The sequence below is a fragment of the Schistocerca gregaria genome, chromosome 6, assembly GCF_023897955.1.
Source record: "Schistocerca gregaria isolate iqSchGreg1 chromosome 6, iqSchGreg1.2, whole genome shotgun sequence".
Classification (NCBI taxonomy): Eukaryota; Metazoa; Arthropoda; class Insecta; order Orthoptera; family Acrididae; genus Schistocerca; species Schistocerca gregaria.
The window spans coordinates 350266198-350293328 of record NC_064925.1 but is presented as its reverse complement, the minus strand read 5'-3'; the positions used below and the strand labels follow the sequence as shown (position 1 = coordinate 350293328).

Below are 27131 nucleotides of genomic sequence, written 5' to 3'. Positions count from 1 at the left end.
CAGCGTGGACGTGAACCGTATGTGCAGCTGACGGACTTTGAGCGAGGGCGTATAGTGGGCATGCGGGAGGCCGGGTGGACGTACCGCCGAATTGCTCAACACGTGGGGCGTGAAGTCTCCACAGTACATCGATGTTGTCGGCAGTGGTCGGCGCAAGGTGCACGTGCCCGTCGACCTGGGACCGGACCGCAGCGACGCACGGATGCACGCCTAGACCGTAGGATACTACGCAGTGCCGCCACTTCACAGCAAATTAGGGACACTGTTGCTCCTGGGGTATCGGCGAGGACCATTCGCAACCGTCTCCATGAAGCTGGGCTACGGTCCCGCACACCGTTAAGCCGTCTTCCGCTCACGCCCCAAAATCGTGCAGCCCGCCTCAAGTGGTGTCGCGACAGGCGTGAATGGAGGGACGAATGGAGACGTGTCGTCTTCAGCGATGAGAGTCGCTTCTGCCTTGGTGCCAATGATGGTCGTATGCGTGTTTGGCGCCGTGCAGGTGAGCGCCACAATCAGGACTGCATACGACCGAGGCACACAGGGCCAACACCCGGCATCATGGTGTAGGGAGCGATCTCCTACACTGGCCGTACACCTCTGGTGATCGTCGAGGGGACACTGAATAGTGCACGGTACATCCAAACCGTCATCGAACCCATCGTTCTACCATTCCTAGACAGGCAAGGGAACTTGCTGTTCCAACAGGACAATGCACGTCCGCATGTATCCCGTGCCACCCAACGTGCTCTAGAAGGTGTAAGTCAACTACCCTGGCCGGCAAGATCTCCGGATCTGTCCCCCATTGAGCATGTTTGGGACTGGATGAAGCGTCGTCTCACGCGGTCTGCACGTCCAGCACGAACGCTGGTCCAACTGAGGCGCCAGGTGGAAATGGCATGGCAAGCCGTTCCACAGGACTACATCCAGCATCTCTACGATCGTCTCCATGGGAGAATAGCAGCCTGCATTGCTGCGAAAGGTGGATATACACTGTACTAGTGCCGACATTGTGCATGCTCTGTTGCCTCTATGTGCCTTTGGTTCTGTCAGTGTGATCATGTGATGTATCTGACCCCAGGAATGTGTCAATAAAGTTTCCCCTTCCTGGGACAATGAATTCACGGTGTTCTCACTTCAATTTCCAGGAGTGTATTACCGTATTGACATCTGCCGGATCACTCATGTTTCGCAAGTCGAATATTTGTAAACAAGACTTCCAATTTCTCCTCAAAATGCGATATGTATGACATCTGTACAATGTTTTGTTCTTGTGCAGTAAAAATTGGACTTTATATACACACTGTAAACGTCAAAAGAAGGTGACAGTGTAAATTAATTAAAATAGGAGTGAGCACCTGAAAATGGCGCATCTGTGAATTCGCTAGACCTTGTGAAATAAGAGACTGTTAGTGATACAGTTAAAGTAAAAAATAGAATTGTTGTTCTATAAATGTGTAGTTGTGGTATTCGATATGAGAATAGGTTATTAGAGAAATAATTGTTGAGCACAGGGACATCTAATTTCGTCATTGGTTGTCATCATCATCCAGTACACATCCAATGCCAAAACAATAACTATCCACCGCCATACACCCATACTGTCCTCAGAGAAACACAACATTAGTTGTGCATACACTAACTGACGTAGAGGGTTAGTGATACTGCTGTGGTGATTATAGATCGAATCACTTCTGTAATGGTAGTATGGTAGTATGGTCCCATATCAGTATGAGGTTACAGACCCTCTGGCCTGATTTCATATACGGATACGGTTGGGAAGTGCAACCTAAGAACGTTGCAGCCTCTCCTGAGACAAAGCTACTCGCAACTCTCGTAAACGGTCCTTGATACATTAGATACAGGCAGTAATAAGGAGTTGACGTCCGAGCAGGTTGCACACATGCTCTGTCGAGAACAGATCGGGGGATCCTGCAGCCCACGAGAATACCTCAGTATCACGCAGACGGTTCATATAGGCACGTGCTGTATGTGGACGGGCATTGCCGTCTTGAAAAATGGCACCACGATACTATTACAAGAGAAGTAACACGTGAGGTCCCAGGATGTCTGTGACGTACAATTGTTCCATCAGAGTTCCCTCAGTACCATTCTTTCTGGTCACAGTACAGCCTAAACGTCGCCGTCTCTGTAGGGGTGTTAATGGCAGCCTACGCATGAGTCGGTAACTCCATAGTTCGACGGTTTCTGGACTCCGACCAATGGCACAGGATGACACATGTTGCAGGGTGTCCATTACTTGTTTCCGGATAGCAGGCACAGATGTGAGGCTGGTACGATGTCTTAGTTCACAATAAGCCGATCCTTGCTTGTGATGGTCAGCCTGAACCCCGAATATTAATATAACTGCCCAAGAATTCCAACATTGGACCGCAAATCTGGATATTGGCTGATTCGACCAGCCAGTCAAATGGAGACCTACAATGATGCCCACTTGAAACTGCCAGGGTCCAGTAATGTTGCCTCACTTGAGTATGTGGTTTCTCCGTGTCCATCACAGTGAGAATGAAATGTAATGATCGTATGGCATTGTTGGCTGGGAAGCCCTATTCGGGTTCGACCACTAGGTCCAAACTTATTTCAGGTGACGCCACAATGGGCGATTTACGTTCCCATGATAAGGATGACACAACACCCAGTCCACGAGCAGAGAAAATTTCCAACCCGGCCGGGAATCGAACTCGGATCCACTGCAGGTGAGGCAAGCACGTTACCACTCAGCTAACTGACTGTTCACAACCCTTATATATCGTACTAGGCCTGGTAACAAAGCTCTGGACAAACAGCACCAATGCACTCTACTTGTCAGAGAATTCCAGCTCTAATACACTTCAGGAAATTGAAATAAGAACACCGTGAATTCATTGTCCCAGGAAGGGGAAACTTTATTGACACATTCCTGGGGTCAGATACATCACACTGACAGAACCACAGGCACATAGACACAGGCAACAGAGCATGCACAATGTCGGCACTAGTACAGTGTATATCCACCTTTTGCACCAATGCAGGCTGCTATTCTCCCATGGAGACGATCGTAGAGATGCTGGATGTAGTCCTGTGGAACGGCTTGCCATGCCATTTCCACCTGGCGCCTCAGTTGGACCAGCTTTCGTGCTGGACGTGCAGACCGCGTGAGACGACGCTTCATCCAGTCCCAAACATGCTCAATGGGGGACAGATCCGGAGATCTTGCTGGCCAGGGTAGTTGACTTACAACTTCTAGAGCACGTTGGGTGGCACGGGATACATGCGGACGTGCATTGTCCTGTTGGAACAGCAAGTTCCCTTGCCGGTCTAGGAATGGTAGAATGATGGGTTCGATGACGGTTTGGATGTACCGTGCACTATTCAGTGTCCCCTCGACGATCACCAGAGGTGTACGGCCAGTGTAGGAGATCGCTCCCCACACCATGATGCCGGGTGTTGGCCCTGTATGCCTCGGTCGTATGCAGTCCTGATTGTGGCGCTCACCTGCACGGCGCCTAACACGCATACGACCATCATTGGCACCAAGACAGAAGCGACTCTCATCGCTGAAGACGACACGTCTCCATTCGTCCCTCCATTCACGCCTGTCGCGACACCACTCGAGGCGGGCTGCACGATGTTGGGGCGTGAACGGAAGACGGCCTAACGGTGTGCGGGACCGTGGCCCAGCTTCATGGAGACGGTTGCGAATGGTCCTCGCCGATACCCCAGGAGCACCAGTGTCCCTAATTTGCTGGGAAGTGGCGGTGCGGTTCCCTACTGCACTGCGTAGGATCCTACGGTCTTGGCGTGCATCCGTGCGTCGCTGCGGTCCGGTCCCAGGTCGACGGGCACGTGCACCTTCCGCCGACAACTGGCGACAACATCGATGTACTGTGGAGACCTCACGCCCCACATGCTGAGCAATTCGGCGGTACGTCCACCACGCCTCCCGCATGACCACTATACGCCCTCGCTCAAAGTCCGTCAACTGCACATACGGTTCACGTACACGCTGTCACGCCCCACGTCTTGAGCAATTTGGCGGTACGTCCACCCGGCCTCCCGCATGCCCACTATACGCCCTCGCTCAAAGTCCATCAACTGCATATACTGTTCATGTCCACCAGTGTTAAAGTCTTCGATGGAGCTCCGTATGCCACGGCAAACTGGCTGACACTGACGGCGGCGATGCACAAATGCTGCGCAGCTAGCGCCATTCGACGGCCAACACCGCGGTTCCTGGTCTGTCTGCTGTGCCACGCGTGTGTTCATTGCTTGTACAGCCCTCTCGCAGTGTCCGGAGCAAGTATGGCGGGTCTGACACACCGGTGTCAATGTGTTCTTTTTTCCATTTCCAGGAGTGTAGTTTCCTTACCCAACAATGGCGTGAGTGTGTACGAACCTACTTTGATATCCGACGGTGTCTCCAGAGTGCTTCGCTTTCTTTGTCAGGCAGTGTGCAATGAATTTTGAATTTGTCGTGGCCTTATCTTGCGGCTGCAACAGTTTTGGAGGGATTGATATATAAGGGGCGTTAAGAAAGAAACGAGCCGAACGCACAATTACAGAAAACCTTACCTGTATGTTAGAAGAATTGAGCTTGGCTGTTGAGACACTGGTCCCACTGGGAAAAAGGGCAGTGAATGGCTGTCTCATAAAGTTCCTGGGGCTGCGGTGTTAACCAGTTCCGCGCATACAGCTGGACGTCGCCGTCCGAGGTGAATCGTTTGCCTCTCAGAGCCTTTTTAAGGAGACCAGAAATGGCGTAATCACAGGGAGAGAGGTCCGGGCTGTATAGAGGGTGGCCGAGAACTTCCCATCTGAATTTCTGCAGTAGTTCCACCAGTGTGTTGGACGTATGAGACTTTGCATTATCGTGGAGCAGAATGACCCCACTGGTGAGATTGCCTGGTCGGTTTGATTAGATCGCTTGGCGAAGGATGGTCAATGTTTAAGAGTAACATCTTGGTCAAAGATGAACGTCAGCATAGCGATTCACCTCGGACGACGGCGTCCAGCTGTATGTGCGGAACTGGTTAACATCGCAGCTCCGGGAATTTTATAAGACAGTCATTCACCGCCTTGTGTCGTGGACGTCCAACCATTTAGAGCCTAATGGTTGTTTCACGGTCCTTCTACATCTTACCGTAGATGCTCGTGACATTAGCATGTGAACTTTCGACCAGTTTCGCCGTTTTCGAAATACACGTTCACAGAATTTGCGTAATAATAATCAGCCCTTTCTGAAAGGTACTTGTCTCAATGGATTTATCCATTTGCAGCCCATATCTTCGCTAAGGTGATCCCTCATCAGTGTGTGCCCCGCTTGCATACTTTTGTTACACGACACGGGCCCAAAGTCTGCAGTGGTCATATTGTTTTAGCTTAACTGTGAATACTCGAATACTGCTCAAGAGTATGGGACCCCACACTAGGTCTAAGTGGTGGCAATGAGTACATGCAGTGGAGCAGGGTGCAAATGATGTAAGTATTGTTTGACTGGACGAGGGTGTAACATATGAAATGCAGAAAAATCATAACTGTTAGACACGCGATGACAGAAGGCGGTGTGACAATGAAAAGTACCTTGTAGTTGACTGCTAAGCGTAGGTGTAGAAGTATATGGAGTACGAATGCTGGATGTTAATATTGCGATTTCCACAGTTCGTCTCTTTTCCTTACAGATTCTGGAGGCGAGGCCATCATCGCCGATTCTGTACTGGAGCAGCTGAACACGGACTTCGAGGGAGCCATCGACTTCGTACTGCGCCTGGGTGACATTGAGTCCAAGCGGCAGGCGGCGACCGTCCTCAGGCAGTTCTACTTCGGCAACATCACCAACATCACGGCTGACGACGCCGTCCAGTACGCAGCTGTGAGTAGATACTTTCCGCAGCCAACTACACAACAATTTCGGACTTACACTCGGTCGGATGATTAATGCTTTCGTTTCGCCTTGTCCCAGATGATGACGGACCTGAATAATGGAGAGCCGGCAGACACGACGGTGCGACTGCTAAGTACCACCATGACTCAGTCCGTCTTCTACTACCAGTACGACTACACGGGAACGAGTCCGGACATCGGCCTTCCTGGTGAGTGTGGGGCAAGGCAGAAACAAGCTGAGGGGGACGTTTCCCGCTTGCATACGAGACAACACAAAACTCTGGCATCTGCAACAACTAAACTGCCCAAAAAATTGTTTGACACCGGTTATAAGGAACTGTTGCTTTCAGCTTTCGTCTTTCGTCTTTCCACGGAGCTACTGGACTCCAAACGAAGCACGGTAAACCTCTAAATAAACCAGTCTGGCCCGACGATCGCAGTGTCATCCTCTGCCAAAGGTGTCATTGGATGCTGCATGGAGGTGCATGTGGTTAGCTCACCGCTGTTTCGCTAGTTGTCCTTTTTCTTAACCTTCGCACCGCTACTTATCAGTCTTCTGTTGACATAACGAGGTTGACTGCATTCTGTACCACTTCTGCAACTAAGAACAAATCCCTCTGTGTCAGGAATCAAAGCCGAGGCCTCCGCATGGCAATCATACCGAACCGACCGCTCAGTTAAGGAGGAACACAGCGGTGCGAAATGCACGAGACAAATTTCACAATTTTCTTAGAAACGTTTAGTGGCAGATCCTCATTAATCCTCTGTCGTCTTAAATTACCAAGTCAGTCTAAATAAGAGTCCTCTGTATGTAATCTCCAAGCCGTCCGCTGGTGGCCGAGCTGTTCTAGGCGCTTCAGTCTGGAACCGTGCGACCGCTACGGTCGCAGGTTCGAATCCTGACTCGGGCATGGATGTGTGGGATGTCCATAGGTTAGTTAGGTATAAGTAGTTCTAAGTTCTATGGGACTGATGACCTGAGATGTTAAGTCCCATAGTGCTCAGAGCCATTTGAACCATTTTGTAACCTCCAAAACGGCGTTAAATTCTCACTAATCAACAATAAAAGCTCTATGACTACCCAAGCACTCTGTCCTCCTCAGTATCTAACAAGGGAAGTACATCGCATCGAACACGCATAACCGTACGAAAATTTTCGTAGAACATAATTAACTCGTCCCAGAAACAGTAGGTGGACCCAATCGCATGCGGAACTTCACGTCGTACCACAATGATCACCTACTCAAGGTGTAAGAGAGGAGTATTTGTAGCGCACAAACAAAATATCGAAATAATAGGACATTAAACATACGAACACTATGTTATCAAAAGTATCCGGACACGCCTAAAAACAAACGTTTTTCATATTAGATGCAGTGTGCTGCCATCTACTGCCAGATACTAGATATCAGCGACCTCAGTAATCATTAGACATGGTGAGATAGCAGAGTGGGGCGCTCCGTGGGACTCACGGACTTCGGACGTGGTTAGGGGATTGGATGTCTTTTGTGTCATACGTCTGTACGCGAGATTTCCACACTCCGAAACACCCCAAGGTCCACTGTTACCGATGTGATAGTGAAATGGAAACGTGAAGGGACACGTACAGCAAAAAGCGTACAGGCCGACCTCATCTTTTGACTGACAGAGATCGCCGACAGTTGAAGTGGGTCGTAATGTGTAATAGGCAGACATCTATCCGGATCTTCACACAGGAATTCCAAACTGCATCTGGACCAACTGCAAGTATCGTGACAGCTGGGCGGGTGGTGAGAAAACTTCGTCGAGCAGTTGCTCGCAAGCCACAAATCAGGCCGGGAAATGCCAAACGACGCCTCGGTGTAAGGAGTATGAAGTTGGACAATTAAACAGTGGAAAAACGTTGTGTGTAGTGACGAATCACTGTACACAATGAGGAGATTCGATGGCAGGGTTTGGGTATGGCGAATGCCCGGTGAACGTTATCCGCAAGCGTGTCTAGTGCCAACAGAAAAATTCGTAGGTAGTGGTGTTATGGTGTTATCGTGTTTTGCATGGAGGGTTGATCTGCGTGGCACTATCACAGCACAGGCCTACATTGATGTTTTAAGCATATTCTTGCTTCCCACTGTAGAAGAGCAATTGAGTGATGGCGACTGAATCATTCACCACGATTGAGCACCTGCTCATAATGTACGGCCTGTGGCGGAGTGGTTACATGACAGTAACATCCCTGTAATGGTCTGGCCTGCACAGAATCCTGACCTGAATCCTGTAGAACACCTTTGGGATGTTTTGGGAGGCCGACGTCTTGCCTGACCTCATCGATACCCCTCCTCAGTGCAACACTCTGTGAAGAATGGGCTGCCAAGAAACCTTCCAGCACATCGAACGCATGCCTACGCGAGTGGAAGCTGTCATCAAGGCTAATGGTGGGCTAACACCATACTGAATTCCAGCATAATCGATATAGTGTGCAACGAACGTTTAAGTTATTTTCAGATAGGTATCCGGATACTTTTGATCACATAGTGTACTTCAGTGTAGTAACTTACTGATGCATTTTTCTGAGCTTAAAACAATTGAACTACCTGAACTACATACTTTTTGTCCTGACCATATAATGCTATGTATATACAAATCTTCTAATTGCAGGTGTGGGATATCAATGAAAGGGCAAAAAATGGGAATACATCGATGACCACATCTGACAAAAGGCAACTTTTTCACATTCAACATCTGCATTCAATAAGTCCATAATCAAACGTCATACTAATTACTTTTTCAAGCAATGATAATTAATCGAAACCCTCAGCTGCCAACAGGTGTTGTTGATATACCTCAATGGGGATGGCTGAAAATGTGTGCTCCGACTGGGACTCGAGCCGAGGATATTCTGCTTACATGGCAGAAGCTCTATCCAGCTGAGCTACCGAGGGCACAGAGGAGACCGCGACTGCAAGGACTTATCCCTTGCACGCTTACCGTGAGACCCACATTCCCAACAGTCCACAACTACATTTGCAATGTTCTTAATAGATATTTGCCCATTCACTCATTACTCGCGCCAACTAAGGTGACGATTCCCGTAAACGAATGATCACCCTTTGCCCGAATCCTACGGGAGTCGTTACCTTAGCTGGCGCGAGTAATGAGTGAATGGGCAAATATATATTAGGAACATTACGGATGTAGGTTGTGGACAGTTGGGAATGTGGGTCTCGGGGGAAGCGTGCACGGTATAAGTCCCTGCAGTCGCGCTATGCTCTGTGCCCTCGGTGGCTCAGATGGATTGAGCGTCTGCCATGTAAGCAGGAGATCAAGAGTTCGAGTCCCGGTCGGTTCATACACTTTCAACTATCCCCAATGAGGTATACCAACAACACCTATTGGCAGCTGAGTGTTTCGATTAATTATCACTTCTTTCTAGAGAAGCTGCACGGTCATCCTTGGTATATGTTCTTCCAGAACAGTTACTATCTTCATATAGTTCAAGGCTACCCACCTATTGACCTTCTTCAATGCGAAGGCGCACACTTTGCCCGAACTCTTGCGGAAATTGTCACCTTATTTGCCGCCAGTAATGAATAAATGTGCAAATATCTATTAGCAACACCACGTATGTAGGTTGTGGACAGTTGGGAATGTTGGTCTCACGGGGAGCGTGCAAGGGATAAGTCCCTGCAGTCGCGCTATCATTTGTGCCCTCTGTGGCTCAGATGGGTAGAGTGTCTGCCATGTAAGCGAGAGAGCCCGGGTTCGAGGCCCGGTCGGAGCACACGTTTTCAGCTGTCCTCATTGAGGTATATCAACTACACCAGTTGGCAGTTGAGGGTTTCGATTAACTATCATTTCTTTCTAGAGAAGCTGCTTGGTCATCATTGGTATCTGTTCTTTCAGATCAGTTACTAGCTTCATGCATTTTCAAGCGAAGATGTTGTTATGTGAATGTCTTAATTTGCTTTTTTTCAAGCATGTTGTAACAGATGACTGTATTTCGGTGCTGGAAGTTGATTGCATAGCTCAGAGGGACATCTTAATCCTACAAAATCAACGAAACTGATCACATAGAGCTCATATTACTTTAAAAAATTCACATCAAGCTATTGTCAACATTATGTTGTCTTCGGTGTGCTTTTGGTCCTTTCCTCTCGATGTTTTGTTTCTTCAGGTTACCAAAGTTCTTCTCGTCGATCTTGAATAGGTGATCATTCATATGTCTCTCTAGGCAAGAGGTGCAGTTTAGCATGTGAAGGGTTATTACCACTGTTTCTCGGATGAGCGATTTACGATATATGCACATTTTTCTGAGCGTTTAAGGTCACGCATTTCCCCAGTAAGTTATCAGCGCCTCAGACGGCTATGTTTCGCGAGATTCAGTCCACTTCCCTAAACTGTTTAATACTTGGTGATAAACCCGACACAGCATGGGTATCTATTTTGACAATTTTCTATTAGAAACCAAATGGTTTGTACGCTGGGTGCATCTGCAACGCGTGTCTACAACGCGATGTTGTTAAACGTCTCCACGGCCGCGCCTCTTGACAGTTCTATAGATGGCTATTGTTTCCCCCCCTAAAGCCATTTGTGCTTCGCTGTTGGAAGCTGCTACAAGCGTTTCCCGGTGTTATTAATGTGCCAGAATTTCACATTTGCAGAAGTTTAACACGCACGTACATGACCCTGTGATCTTGCATTGTTAATCACTTAAGTAGGTTCTTAAGATGGCTCGACTTTATGTATTAAAAGTTCATGTATGATATGGCATTTATTCACGCATCTCAGTGCATATGAGGTCATATCTCTGGAACTATCTCTGCTGCAATGATATATTTGTGTGGGTAGATTTAGCGGCATACGTGGGTACTGTTTGCAAATATGCTGCGAATAGAGTTAGTAGCAAAGAAGTAATAAATTTATATTTCATGCACGATGCAGCCGTTTTTTCTTATATGAGTGACTATAACGTGACTTCTTGTGAACTATGATAAGTAGGTGACTCTTATCCCGACAGCGAGGGTTGCCTGACACTAAGGGGTGTGTGTACCAAGTTTCATTGAAATCGGTCCAGTAGTTTAGGAGGAGATTCCTAAGACTCACACACACACAAACACACACATTTTTGTAATATTTATGGATTTAGCCGTTTTCGCCAGTCAGTCTCAGAAACAAGCAACGTAATTTTCAGTTAGTTATTTGTTGCACCCAGTAATCAAACACTTTTGTTAAAGTATTGCCTCCCACTACGACTTCCAGAAGCTTCTTTCCGAGCGTTGCTGGGAAACACCTACTGCCCTGCGAAAATCACTAACACATAAGCCTGCACTGTAAGCGTTAATCACACACGCTTAGAAAGATTGTGGCCACAGCAGCGAATAGGACGCGTGCACAGTTGCAGCCAGGAAATGGTGTGTTCTTCATGACTTGCATTGTTCATGCTTTTTTATCATAAAAATTTGGCTCAATACCCTTCTCACGACACACGATATCGACACGTACTTCCATTTGTGTAATGAAAGTGCAAGTAGCTTTTTCTGTGAGTAACCATTGAGTCATCTGCCTCCATTCGTGAAAAGAACAATGCAACTTGTGTACAGAGTTCAGTGTCTCAACATACCTCGAAATGTAATATCAGGCTTAGGCTTCCCGCGCGTTTTCAATTTAAGGCAAAACGAATTTCAACGTGGGAAACTGTCCGTCGAGTTGGCATAAACCTGAGCGTCGTCATTAAAACAATTAACAGTTAACTCTCTCATGAGGAAAAAAACTTTGAACCGATGTCGTAGGGGTTGCCAGCGGTCAACGACACCACCCGATGACCACAGTGTACCAATTACGACTAGTACGCATTTAAAGGAGAAATTAACAGAGCTCCGTCGACCAACGAAGTTCGCAGCCTTTTCACGCCGTCAGTTGCACCTCTAGGCATAGACTACGAACCACAGTCTACAACATCCATCACAATGCTGAGCGACGGAACATAGATGAAGGGCAGAATAAAAAAAATGGAATGAGCGTATGACATTGCTTTCCGGGAGAAGTTGTCTCACAGTGGTACGCGTTAAATGGGGAGGCAGCTGGAAGTTTCTGTACACGCGGCATTACCATTCTCGTGGGTGAAACGTCCGAATCGAATACTTATTCACGATCATATTCTTGCGGTATATAGATAATGCATTTCCCCGTCCAGCGGTGGCGAAATCATGCAGCGTGGCCAAGGCCGCTCAGATGTTCGGTGATGCTGATAGAGAAGAACAGATGCATAATAAGATTTGCACCTTTCCAGCAAGCTATAAGTAGGGGGTGAAAGAGATTTTAACACGATGAGAACGTTCACAGTGCGGTTCTAGAATGGACCCGTGACCAACGTCAAATTTCTATCATAGTAGAACTGAACGATTGGTAGAATGTTCCGACCGTTGCTTACAGGGATTGGGTGACTTTGTTGAAAGAGGACTGTTATGTATCAGTCTCGCTTTGAAGTATAGTTTCAACAAACGTTATTCCACCTCATACAATAAACAGTAACTCACATTGTGAAGCCCCCGTTGAACATTACAACATACACTACTGGCCATTAAAATTGCTACACCACGAAGACGACGTGCTACAAACGCCAAATGTAACCGGCAGGAAGAAGATGCTGTGATATGCAAATTATAAGCTTTTCAGAGCTTTCACACAAGGTTAGTGCCGGTGGCGACACCTACAAAGTGCTGACATGAGGAAGGTTTCCAACCGATTTCTCATACACAAACAGCAGTTGACCGGCTTAGCCTGGAGCAACGCTGTTGTGAGGCCTCGTGGAAGGAGGGAAAATGCGTACCATTACGTTTCCGACTTTGAGAATGGTCGGGTTGTAGCCTATCGCGATTGCGGTTTATCGTATCGCAACATTACTACTCTCGTTGGTCGAGCTCCAATGACTGTTAGCAGAATATTTAATCGGTGGGTTCAGGAGAGTAAAACGGAACGCCGTGCTAGATCCCAAAGGCCTCGTATCACTAGCAATCGAGATGACAGGCATCTTATCCGCATGGCTGTAACGGAACGTGCAGCCATGTCTCGATCCCTGAGTCAACAGATAGGGACGCTTGCAAGACAACAACCATCTCCACTAGCAGTTCGACGACGTTTGCATCAGCATGGACTATCAGCTCGGAGACCATGGCTGTGGTTACCCTTCGCGCTGCATCATAGGCAGGAACGCCTGCGATGGTGTACTCAACGACGTACCTGGATGCACGAATGGCAAAACGTAATTTTTTCGGATGAATACAGGTTCTGTTTACAGCATCATGATGGTCGCATCCGTGTTCGGCGTCATCGCGGTGAACGTACATTGAACGCGTGTATTCGTCGTCGCCATACTGGTGTATCACCCGGCGTGATGGTATGGGTGCCATTGGTTACACGTCTCGGTCACCTTTTGTTCGCATTGACGGTAGTTTGAACCTTGACGTTACATTTCAGATGTGTTACGACCCGTGGCTCTACCCTTCATTCGATCCCTGCGAAACCCTACATTTTAACAGGATAATGCACGAACGCATGTTGCAGGTCCCGTACGGGCCTTTCTGGATGTAGAATATGTTCAACTGCTGACTTGGGCAGCACATTCTGCAGATCTCTCACCAACTGAAAACGTCTGGTCAATGGTGGCCGAGCAACTGGCTCGTCACAGTACGCCAGTCACTACTCTTGATGAACTGTGGTATCGTGTTGAAGCTGCATGGGCAGCTGTACCTGTACACCCCATTCAAGCTCTGTTTGATTCAATGCCTAGGCATATCAAGGCCGTTATTGCGGCGAGAGGTAGTTGTTCTGGCTACTGATTTCCCAGGATCTATGCACCCAAAGTGCGTGAAAATGTAATCACATGTCATTTCTAGTGTAATACATTTGTCCAATGAATACCCGTTTATCATCTACATTTCTTCTTGGTGTAGCAGTTTTATTGGCCAGTAGTGTATATTTTAAGAGGCTTAACTGTGCACAAGAATAGGAGAAGGTGTGAGCCATTATCACTGTAAATCAATTTGCATCCCCTTGGAATATTTTGAGAAACCACAGTACATATAAATCAAGAGCAGTAATCTGTTTGACAGGCCGCAAGGAGTGATCAGGTTTGTAATGAATTAGATGTGTTTACCTTTCAATGTATGTCGCCGGTGGGATATTAACGTTCCGGAACAGGAGGCGATATTTAAATCTAGACAGTAGTTTCAGCCGAAGAGTCAATAAGAGTCTATATGCATGTTTCAGCCGACGGTGTGCGAGGCACACCTAGTAGAACAGTTCACTTGGATAACATTTAATATGAAAAGTTAACCCTGCTAAACTTAGGAGAAGATGTTGTTTGAAGAAACTGTATTCATACAGCAGAGTCCTACCTCCTCCAGACTATAATAAGCAATGAAACCCAAAAAAGGAATATTCTTATTCCACAGGTGCCTGGCACAATTATGACTTGAAATCCATCTGGTATACGCCCGATCTAAAGCTGGACCCAGACTCTGACGAGCAGAAGGTGCGAACCATGGTCGTCAAGCTCTGGACAAACTTCGCCAAGTACCTGTGAGTATTCGCTGACATACTGCACAACTTTTCGACACTTTAGAGTAAGAGCATCATAAATCTATGACTAAAAAGCTTTGAACTATAAGCTACATAGGCACTATGTCCATCTGATTCAATTAAATTTTTCGTCCGTGTCCGGCAGAACATGGTCTTAATATTAAGCCGGAAAACTTCCTAATCAGCTTCTTCCTTTCCTTGTGTCTTTGCCCCGCTTCGGCCCACGGACAGCACGGTTATTTAGGCGCGATTAATTTAGGCTGGCCGGGATCTGGGATAGGGGGAGGGAGGTGGGTAACCGTGGTATCTGCCCCGGGCGGCAATTTCAGCGGGCGCCTAACCCATGTCCTTGAAGAAAAAAAATCTTGTTTCGTAAAACTCCTAGCATCCGGCGCACGTTGGCCTATCGATTATTTATATAATACTGAAACGCATCCCTGTTGGGTTTTCAACATTTTTGTACACATTCTAAGTTAATTTCTTAACGAATTAAATGTTGATTTTTAAATGCGTACAAAGTTTACGTGATGTTTCTGCCAGGGGAATCGCCGTCGCACCGCCAAATAAGTTTCCCGCGAAGTAAAAGAGACGGGGGTACTCGATCTGAGCCGAATAAACCCGAACAGGAGAATGGAAATCGCTGTTTGTTTATGTAGTTGATTGGTTGTGCGAATGATCAGTGTTGTTATAATTGTCTAGCGATATCGATACATTCGCACTTCCAGAGTGGAAATAAAAGACTAACAGGAATAACAGGAAAGAAAGATTACCTGTTTACCTTCTCTATGTATCCACTGAAATTTTGACAGGAAGTTTTTACTGGATCGCTACTCCACTAAGGGCTAGTTGCATAGTCCCCGGTAATCATTCTTTCAGGTTCTGTTCTCAGAACAGCGCGGAAAACGTTTTGTACGAACACATAAAAACGACTAACCAGAGAATAAACGCGAGGTAACTAAACTGGTGATTCTGGCAAGGTTTGTGAAATTAACCAGAGAATAAGTTTTGACAATGGCAGGAGTAGTTACAGAATTAATGATGACAAGATTGTTTGAAAGAACGAGGAAGGATGCGGGGAAAACATTACAGATTCCTGGCAGGCGGTTCTTCGTTCATGACACTGGTATATTCACTTAGAACATCTTATGTTAAAGTTGGGAGAAAAGTGAGGGAAACTTGTCAAGCGATTTGGGATAATATGCACGCTTTCCACACACCTGTCCCCAAAGATGATCATGTCAAGCCAACAGTAAAGAATTTTTGAGAATAATGATGGTTTCCGAATTGTATTGGATGCGTAGAACACAAGTATGCGAGAGTAAAGAACACGCGACATACAGGTAGTACATTCAGGAATTGTAAGCAGTATTTTACTGTGATTTTACAAGTTGTCGCAAGTTTACTTTGTGCGTTGCTGTTAAGTGTCTTCAGTGCGAAGATTGGTTCAATGGAGACCTCATAGATATCCTGTGCAAGCCTCTTCATCTCCGGAAAACTACTGCAACTTATATCCTTCTGAATGTGATTGCAGTATGCATCTCTTAGCCTTCTCGTACAATTTTTGCAATCCCCACACCCGCATTCTAGGGCTAAATTTATGGTCCCTTGATGTCTCAGAATCTGTACTATCAACCAACCCTCACTTCTAATCAGGTTGTACCACACATTTCTTTTCTTCACAATACTGAACTCTATTCAGAGGCTCCTCATTAGTTACGTGATATCTTATCTTCCCCTTCTTCTCTACCACTGCAATTCAAAAGCTTCTATTCTCCATCTTGTCTGAGCTATTTATCGCCCATATTTCACATTCATTCACGGCTACACCTCATACAAGTACCCTACATTGAGAAAAACACATCCTAAAACTTATGTTTCAAATGGCTCTGAGCACTATGGGATTTAACATCTGAGGTCAACAGTCCCCTAGAACTTGTAACTACTTAAGCGTAACTAACCTAAGGACATCACACATGAATTCCAGAGGTAGGATTCGAACCTACAACCGTAGCGGTCGCGCGGTTCTAGACTGAAGCGCCTAGAACCGCTCTGGCACAGCGGCCGGCCCTAAAACTTAACATCTATATTCGATATTACCAAATTCCTCTTCTTCATAAATGTTTTTCTTGTTTTGCTTTTGTTGATGTTTATTTTATATCGTCGATTCAAGACCTTGTCCAGTCTGTTCACGTGCTCTTCCAAGTCAGTTGTTGCTTCTGAGAAATATACAATGCTATTGACAAATCTCAAAGTTATTGTTTCTTCTCCTTGAACTTTAATTTCTCGGATCCATTTTAATTTTGTTTCTTTTACGGCTTTCTCAATGAATAACAACCCTGTCTCACTCACTCTTCAATCACTCTCTCCCTTTCATGCCACTCGACTTTTGGAAATGCAGTCTAGTTTCTGTACAAGTTGTAAACAGCCTTTACCTCACTGTATTTTACCTACGCTAACTTCAGAATTTCAAAGAGAGTATCCAGCCAACAAACTAGAAGCTTCTAATTATACACGTTGGGGCATGTGATAAGGAGAGGCAGAAATTGTAGACAAACTAAAAAATTTCCAGGTTGTTACAGAGTTAACAAGGCACGATATTAAAAGTATATCGTGTAGCGTTTGGCGTCAAAGGGCAAAAATAAGTTACGAAACGTTGTGTCGCTGGCTGACAAAGATGGTGCGGTAGACTGGCATTCTAAACCCGGCCCCCCGTTGTCAAGCAACAAAAGCGAAAGTCAGAAAATCCTGCGCTGGTTTTGAAGTCGCCTACGTAGACTACTACTGTCATAAGAGAACAGAACTAATATCGCTCCACAAAATCCATTTGTCTTCAAATCATTGGAAGTGCAACTTTTTGATTCACAGTTAATATCCCCATATTTCTTAGCAAAGCACTAATCTGACATTTAAAAGGTCTGATTAGTCTTACGTAGACGAAAAAAACTCTAATCTACTAAGCTGTAACTCAAAAACTCTGCCTTCAAGTTTCACTAATGCAGCTGATGAAACGCAATATCGACATCGAATCTGACATGTACAAGGAAAACGGCTGCAGTTTCGTGTCCTTCAGCTTCAATATTTCCTTTTTAGCCAATACTAATCATTTCGAATTTGCGTATGGCCATTCAACACAATATGTAGTTAAATGCGCTGAACTGATGATCTTATTAGATAAACAGCAAGCACTGTTAAGCACAAATTTGTCATTTCTTGCAGCAGTCAAAGAGAAGGGAGAAATAAGAAGTACGACAACAATGCTTCTCTAGTTTCCACAGCTAATCCCTCATAATTCTTGTGAATGTTCCGGTACCCTGTGCGAATGTCTATGGACATGTTGTCAACAAGAATCTTCTTGCATATCGTCAGTTAAGATATCTAGAGTAACATTTACCAAAGTTGAACGACAGATTAAATAAATTACTACGAAATATGCTGTTAGGTGAAGCATATAATGTTTATGCGGAGTAGCAGTATTATAGAAATGTAATGTATGCTAACTTACACGTTTTAGATTTTCTTGACAAAGTAAAAATCCGAAAACAAAAGTGTATTTAGCAGGAAATGCCTACATCTGTACATGTCTTTCTGCTTACATTTTGTATTTATCAATCTATTACTCTCTCTCACTTTCCTTTGTTACCTCATTTACTTTTTAGATTGGTTTCAAGGCTACCAATCATATGGTGGATACTTCGTGTACCTCGATGCTTCAACACTGTTAAGCCGCATGCTCTGACTTATAAGTTCTGATGCTTGCAGGAATCCCACCCCTGAGGACGATCCTGTGATTGAGGGCGGCTGGCCTGCCTACAGCCTGGAAACCAAGTACTTCCTCAACATTGACGTCAACTCTACCGTCCAGCAAAACAGGAACGCTGAGCGGATGGACTTCGTGCACTCAGTGATTCCTGCGTACTACTGAAACTCGCTGTGATTATAAAAACTGTTGATCACTGGTCATATTATTTAAATATTATATGTAAAACAATAGAGTAATGAAAGACTGGACACTTTTTATTTACATAACATACGTTTTTGCCTATTTACTTATCGACAACTCGTCACTCACTGGATGGCCTCTAGTGTCTTCAAAATATATAGCTGAGACTTTTTGTGTATTGTAAGAGGCAGATTTAAATACTAAATATGAACAACTTTTCAATTGAATGCTACCGAGTACTATATCCTTTTGTATCTTGTGCATAAGTGATATAAATACAAATCAAAGAAGGAAAACTTTTTGTGGAAATCCTATCAATTGGCATAAATGCTGTAGTATTCAGTCCGAAGATTGTTTTGACGGAACTCTTCACGCTAGCCGCAACAAGAACCACATACCTCCTTCTAACCTCATTATCTTTGACGAGTATCGTTCTTCCTCTACAAATTTTACTCCTCACTCTTCCAAACTTGACTGAATTTATGGTACCTTAGTGCCGCAGGGGGTGTCATATCAACCGATCCCATGTTTTTTACAAAGTTTTGCTTTAATTTCGATCCACTACCCTCTCCATAGCAACAAGACTAATCCAACCTTCAGCATTCTTCAGTAGCACCTGATTTCATACATTGTTGTTCTCTTGTCTGTAATTTTTTTATCTTTTCACTTCCTTACATGGCTACACTAATCAAACACTTTCAAACAAGACAACTTAATCTATGTTAGATGTTAGCCAAATAGCAGAACTCATACATTAACATTAATGCCTTAGGTTTTAGTGTAATTCCCTTAGCATCATGTAATTTAATTCAGCTGCGCTCCATTATAGTTGTTTTACTTTTGATGACGTTCGTCTTAGATCCTATTTTCGAGAGACTATTCATTCTGTTCATCTGATCATCCAAGTCCTTTCCTCTCTCTGACAGCAGTTCTGTGTCCTTAGTCATATCTTGAAGTTTTCATTTATTACCACTTAACTTTAGCTCCCTTTCATAATTTCTCTTTGGTTTCCTTTACTGGATGCTCAATGGACAGATCTGCAGCGCCTTTGTTTCACAAACGTCTTAACTATAGCTTGTTTTCACGTTCTTCAAACCTTACAACGGCAGTTTGGCACCTATACCAGCCGTGGATAAGGTTTCGCTCCCTACACTATATCCTTGCTACCTTCACAATATCAATGTACTCGTTTCGTCAACAAACTTTCTCTGAATACATAGGTGCTGTAAATGTAGGATTTACTTTTTTCACTGTATCTCCTAAAATGACTTTCTAGCAGTCAATTTGTTAACTACTTTGTGTTAGTATTTGGTGACAATAAATATTAAATTAATGGCTCGGTTGTAGTCACAGCTTTCAGCCTAAGTTGTGTTTCGAATAGGAATTCTTCTTGAAGTCTGATTGTATCTCACCTCTCTTGTGTTTCTTGTGTCCTGTTTTGAATAATTTGATCATATTTCGTTATCTGAAAAATTTTGTTAATTCTTAGGAATCATCGACCCAAGTTGTTTGTTTTGGCTTACGTTTATCAGCGCTCGGTCAAATCCTTCTCCCAGTGTCACTTCCTCCGACTTCCGTTTCTGTAACACTGTCTTCATGTTTGATTCCGTTGTTAAGACTCTACACGTCCCTTTTGCCTTCATGTTTGATCCTGTTGTTAAGACTCTACACGTTCCTTTTGCCTTTCAGCTTTCTCTTCTTTGTTCAGTACAAGCTTACCATCTGAGCTGTCACTATCCATGCAAGAACTTCACTTTTCCCAAAAGAGGTTTTAATTTTTTCTGTGTATGATGTCTGTCTTTCCTGTAGTCATGCACGATTCTACAGCATTGCATTTCTCCTTATCCATTCCTGCTTTGCCATTTTGTACCTCCAGTAAGTTTCATTTTGTAGATATAAGTGTGCCTTTTGCTTGTCTTACTTTTGTATTTACGTATTCTCTCGTTTTGTTTTTTAAATTGAGAACATCCAGGGTTATCTACTGAGCTTTGTCTTCTTGCTTGCTCTGATGCCTTCATTAATTCATCTGTCAACCGCAAACGCTAATTTTCTATTGTGTTCATTTCCTCTGTTTCTGATATATCTGCCTGATGCTCGCTTTGAAATTCTCACCTGCCTCTGATACTTTAAAATCATTGAGGCTCTATTTCTTAATTTCCTACACTTTCCTAATTTATTCAGTTTTAATCTGCAGTTTATAACTAGCATGTTGGGCCCTAGTAGGGTTAAGGTATGAAGATGGAAGTGACGGTTTACAATGCATTGATTTTAATATTTCTGAATATGAATTTCTCCTGAATTACACACGAGATAATAAAATTATTATGGTGATTAAGACAAGTGTTTTATAATTTTGAGCCAATTTTTTTCGCAGATCTCCTCAGAGACTTTTGTTGTAATGCTGTGTCAATATCAAGCACGCATATGAAATCTAAATGTAGGCGTTGCACGTGTCTCTACATGAAAGTTAGTCAGCGGAATATTAATAATATGACTATTAAGGTGTACTTTTCTACAAGTTCATTGAACAGCAAGAAACACACACACATAAAATTATTGCGCACAAAAGAAATCAATTCTACTGCTACCTGACGAATCCACAGAATTAAAGAAGAGGACATCTGCCGTTATTAATCCAGTAAAAATGAAAGAACCCGCCTGCATAAGATAATGAACAAGTTACTGAGTCCCACAAAGGCTCATGCATCTATTCATGAACGTAGCACTTTACGGAAACGGAACTTGACTACTCGAAAGTCTTTCACGCTCATTTTAACCTGCTGTCACTATTAGACTCATCTGCATTTACTCATACTGCAACATTCGTACCAGCCACTGCAAGATGAAATAAAGAACAGTGACACGCATGTATGTATGTACAGTGAGATGCGATGAACACTTCAGCTGCATCCTCCAGCGTAAATCCAGTTTTTGGCAGTACTAACTAAAGAAAAAGTAAAGCTTACAGAAGACACGAACTAGCAAAGACATCAAGATTTCTCACAGACTGATTTACTATTCTGAAACAAACCTACACTTGCTTAGACAGAGCATCCATTCTACTGTTGCGACACTTGGGCTCGGGGAACTTTGTGATCTGGAGGTCAAGCAGAGAGGTTCAGTGAACGCGCGGAGGCTTCAGTGATGCAGTGGTATCGATCATAACATATATTTATCGTGCAAAGTGTACAGGAAAATAAGCGTCGGCAACTGGGCATAAGGGCACACGCCATGGGGGAATGCAGATGCCTCGTCAGAAAATTGTGATGTCACCGCTGCACGTCAGTTCTTGCAACGGTGTTGTTGTGAGGAAGGCACTGATATTCACACTGATCTTGTGCAAATCACACCTCAGCGCTCTCGAAGAGACTCAGTTGAAGACTGTTGACTGTTGTCCAGGATGTTGGTTGTGCTGAAGACTACGTTCTGGTCATCCTCTATGCATCAACCAACCCTGCAGCAGATGCTAACGAGTAGGCCAGGAGTCTAGGAGGCTGCGTGGACATGCCTCGCCTGGTCTTTATGTAGATGGCAGCTTCAAGATCATTCACGTCGACACAGTTGCGGAGAAGGTTCGGTCGCTCATCAGTCTGGGGCTTAATCTAAATGCAAGAAAGACACAAGTAAACTTAATAGCTCATCAGAAATTAATAAGTTCAGATTTCCGCGAGCGGCTGTTTTCTATTATGATCGACGGTATGGCAATACCATACCAGTAAACAGTCAAGAACTTGGGTGGAACTTTGGATGAGCATCTCAACTGGGCAGAGAATACAGTCGCAGTGTGCCGGAAGACATCCGCTTGCCTCTATGCTCTCAAAAAGTTTCGGAACGTATTTCCACAGGATGTGAAACGCTATCTCGTGCAAGCACTCGTTCTACTAAACCTTCACTACTGTGATGTAATTCAACAAGGCATGAGTAGTGAAAACAAAAGACGGTTAGAACTAACACTGAATGCCTGTATGCGTTACACCTGGAACATTCGCCGATATGATCATGTTAGCGCTTCATACTCCTAGCTAGGGTGGCTGCGGCCAGACAAATTGAATGACTACCACATACTATGTCTACTTCACTGGCTCCTCGTCGCGCAAGCACCCCAGTACCTTGTTTCAGAGATTAAACACCTTTCATACCATTATAATCGAATCCTAACTGTGCCCACTAACAAAACAAAGCGGGTGGAATTTGCCGAGCGGTCTGAAGCGCTGCAGTCATGGACCATGCGGCTGATCCCGGCGGTTCGAGTCCTCCCTCGGGCATGGGTGTGTGTGTTTGTCCTTAGGATAATTTAGGTTAAGCAGTGTGTACGCTTAGGGACTGATGACCTTAGCAGTTAAGTTCTATAAGGTTTCACAAGCATTTGAACATTTTTTGAACAAAACAAAAATATTTGAAAACTCCTTCTCTGTTGCCGCTGTCCGCCTCTGGAGTAAACTGCCCCTTACATTGCTGCTTTTAAGAAGAAGTTGAAGCATTAACTACTATCATCCTGATAACGTTTTCCACAAATTGAATGTAAAAGGCCAATCCTCACATCTGTCAAATAGCAAAGTTATTGTCTCCTATCTTGCCTCTTCCTTTTCTTCCCTTTTATCTATATTTATCAGTCACGCAGTCTTCGTGTCCTTTATATTTCCTTTGCTGTGTTTCATCATCTCCCTATTCTTTTCCTCCCTTCACGAGCAGTTTCCCTCATACTCCATACTGCTAGCACTCCTATCTAAAATCTGTCTCTATGATAATGTCTAATTACAGCAGTATTAATAATCCATTTGTTCAAATTTCTCTGAGCAGTATGGGACTGAAGAGCTGAGGTCATCAGTCCCCTAGAACATACAACTATTTAAACCTAACTAACGTAAGTACGTCATACACATCCATGCCCGAGGCTGGATTCGAACCTGCGGTTGCGCGGTTCCAGACTGAAGTGCCTAGAACCACTCGGTCACACCGGACGGCTTATAATCTACTAATATACACTGCATATGTATGTATTTTTCTAATTGTACCTTTGTAATTGTTTATTTCACTATTTGTCGTAGATGTAGTTTAACATGCCTACTAAAACATATGAAAGCAATATAAGTGGAATGTCTGGTTAGATATAAGAGAGGGCCTGATGGTCCTAATCTTGCCACGTTAAATGAATGAATAAAAACGTGTCCTCATCACCAATGTCACAATAGGCAGCTCTGGCAGACTGCGGCTGTGGTGTGCATCAAGTTGGTTGCGTCTCGGTCTTTAAGTCGGCAAGCAAATAATTGCTATCCTTCATCGATCAGCTTGGTGCGGTTTCACTGAAACTCAATAGGCTACCATTATCTCCGGTTATAGTCACTCAAGCAGAGGAACAGAAAGACAGAATGTCTTCTTGAGCTATGAAAGCCCCGCCGTTTAACAGTCCAAAACCATACCTATGACACGGTGGCTCTGGGTACATGAGTACATTTGTCCTCATTTACTGGGAAATTCAGGACCCTTTGCATAGCTTTGGTAATTCAGTAACAGTTTTAGGCGTTTCTGTCTGCCTCGTTCTGAGACCTGCCGCCAAGAGGGTACGCCTTGTTGACTTACCAACTGCAAGACCAGCCCTGCGCTAACCTACTTCCGTGTTTCAAAAATAGAGTCCCGAATGTTCCCTTTGATTATTCTTGCAGTAATCTCATAGATATATTTACATAACTGTATAAGGTGCAAAGATCCCAAACTCCTGCAGCGCGGTATACATGAAAACGGCAGTTTACCCTGGAGATAGAGAGAAACGAAAGACTACCCTTCCTGGACATCCTGGTTACTAGAAACTCAGGAGGCACGCTGGGACATTCGATATGTTGGAAGGAAACACCTATATCTCCACAGTAGCAGCTGTCACCACCCAGCGCAACTCAGCTCTGTGCTTAACGCTTTGGTAAACAGGGCGAGGTCCATTTGCGAAAAGAAGAGCTTACCGAATGAATTACAACCTCTAAAGGACACCTTCAGAAGAAACGGCTTCAGCTAGAAACTAATGGGAAGAGATTTGAGAAACAGTAAGGAGAGAGGAGGAGAGAGACCAGTAGTGGACGACACAAGAGGTTGTGCGTTCCTGCTGTATGCAGGACCACCAACGGCAAAGATCGCAAGAATCCTTAAGAAGCACTAATTGAAGACCGTCTTTCACGCAGCAAAGGAAACCAAGGATATTCTTGGATCGATCAAAGACCCACTAGGACTAATGACACAGCGTGTTTATAGAATGGGATGCGAATGTGTAATGCAATACATAGGAGCAGACGCAGCGCTGCATTACACAGCGCCGTACGGAACATATAAGAAAGTGCGTTTTAGATAGGTTGACCAGCACGCGGTGGCGGAACAGAGCATCAACGAAAAGAATACCTTCTAATTTGAAGAAACAAAGAAGTTATGCAGCGCCAGAGGCTTTTGGGATTCGGTGATAAAAGCATCGGCAGAAATGCGTCAGCACGAAAATTTAATTAATCGAGCCTGTGGTTACCATCTCAGTACAACCTGGGATCCTGCGTTTAGGTAAATGCGGCAAGTACGCTCCGGTCCGAAGGGGACCACGGCCGTCGCTGATATGAACAGACATCGTAAATCGACGCTCGCACGCAAGGCCTCCCCCCCCCCCCCCCCCCCCCCCGCCTGGTGGTGCCAAGGGACCTTTGCAATACCGCTAGCACGTGAATGTTCGGCGGCCGGAATCTGATAGCGGTCCAGCGGCTACAAAGGCGCGTGACAGACAGTATCCTGGCATTTCGCCTGAAGATGATGGATACGCAATCCATTGAAACGTTGCGACTAGAAAACGACGTCACTCGGCTGATAACTCGTGAAGATTACATTTCCCAAACTTTGTTGTTCCTCGGAGCTGACTTAACACGGATTGTTTGTTACTTCTGTATCATTATCCTTAAGTTTTTTTCACAAGATACTTCGATTTTTCAGTTTTCTGAACATTCGTTTTGGCGTTTAAGTTAGTTAACTACTAACCAGGCATCTGATGTTTCGGTGGGTCTGAAGAATGAAGCCTCTGCGTCTCAGACAGAAGTAAAGTAAACGAACTGCTATCAGAAACACGGCAAGACTAGTGATCGTAATGCCTATAGTTACCGTGTTTCAGTATCGGTTCGCGTGGTAATACTGAATATCTCGAGAATATCCATCATGGAAAATTTGTCTTGTTCAGATGCTATCAGTGTATGTAAAGAATGTATGAGATGAGAATTCAGAGTGCTGTTATACTTAACAGCCGAATTAAGTTAATAATTGGCTCCTTCTACCGACCCCCAGACTCCGATGATACAGTTGCGGAACAGTTCAGAGAAAGTTTGAGTCTCGTAACAAATAAATACCCCAACTCATACGGTTATAGTAGGTGGGGACTTCAACCTACCCTCGATATGTTGGCAAAAATACTTGTTCAAAACCGGTGGTAGGCAGAAAACGTCTTCCGAGATTGTCCTAAATGCATTCTCCGAAAATTATTTCGAGCAGTTAGTCCACGAACCCACGCGAATTGTATATGGTTGCGAAAACACACTTGACCTCTTGGCCACAAACAATCCAGAGCTGATAGAGAGCATCATGACTGATACAGGGATTAGTGATCACAAGGTCATTGTAGCTAGGCTCAATACCATTTCTTCCAAACCCATCAGAAACAAACGCAAAATAATTTTATTTAAGAAAGCGGATAAAGTGCCACTAGAAGCCTTCCTAAAAGACAATTTCCATTCCTTCCGAACTGACTATGCGAATGTAGACGAGATGTGGCTCAAATTCAAAGATATAGTAGCAACAGCAATTGAGAGATTCATACCTCATAAATTGGTAAGAGATGGAACGGATCCCCCGTGGTACACAAAAAAGGTCCGAACGCTGTTGCAGAGGTAACGGAAAAAGCATGCGAAGTTCAGAAGAACGCGAAATCCCGAAGATGGGCTAAAATTTACAGACGCGCGAAATTTGGCACGTACTTCGATGCGAGATGCCTTTAATAAGTTCCACAACGAAACATTGTCTCGAAATTTGGTAGAAAATCCGAAGAAATTCTGGTCGTATGTAAAGTACACAAGCGGCAAGACGCAGTCAATACCTTCGCTGCGCAGTGCCGATGGTACTGTTATCGACGACTGTGCCGCTAAAGCGGAGTTATTGAACGCAGTTTTCCGTAATTCCTTCACTAGGGAAGACGAATGGAATATTCCAGAATTTGAAACACGAACATCTGCTAGCATGAGTTTCTTAGAAGTAGATACCTTAGGGGTTGCGAAGCAACTCAAATCGCTTGATGCGGGCAAGTCTTCAGGTCCAGATTGTATACCGATTAGGTTCCTTTCAGATTACGCTGATACTATAGCTCCCTACTTAGCACTCATATACAACCGCTCGCTCACCGATAGATCTGTACCTACAGATTGGAAAATTGCGCAGGTCGCACCAGTGTTCAAGAAGGGTAGTAGGAGTAATCCATTTAACTACAGACCTATATCATTGACGTCGGTTTGCAGTAGGGTTTTGGAGCATATACTGTATTCAAACATTATGAACCACCTCGAAGGGAACGATCTATTGACACGTAATCAGCATGGCTTCAGAAAACATCGCTCTTGTGCAACGCAGCTAGCTCTTTATTCGCACGAAGTAATGGCTGCTATCGACAGGGCATCTCAAGTTGATTCCGTATTTCTAGATTTCCCGAAAGCTTTTGACACCGTTCCTCACAAGCGACTTCTAATCAAGCTGCAGA

At 44.7% G+C, this 27131-nt stretch overlaps 1 protein-coding gene across 1 annotated transcript in view; it reads left to right on the top strand.

Annotated features, from left to right (window-relative positions):
* LOC126278270 (juvenile hormone esterase-like) overlaps positions 1–18669 on the top strand; it is a 51861-nt gene extending 33192 nt beyond the window's left edge. The window contains exons 8-11 of the mRNA XM_049978273.1: positions 5676–5866; positions 5957–6086; positions 14307–14433; positions 18193–18669. Of these exons, the coding sequence (XP_049834230.1) occupies positions 5676–5866; positions 5957–6086; positions 14307–14433; positions 18193–18355 (611 nt within the window). The 3' untranslated portion in view covers positions 18356–18669. The remainder of the gene's footprint in view (positions 1–5675; positions 5867–5956; positions 6087–14306; positions 14434–18192) is intronic.
* The last annotated feature ends 8462 nt before the right edge of the window (positions 18670–27131 follow it).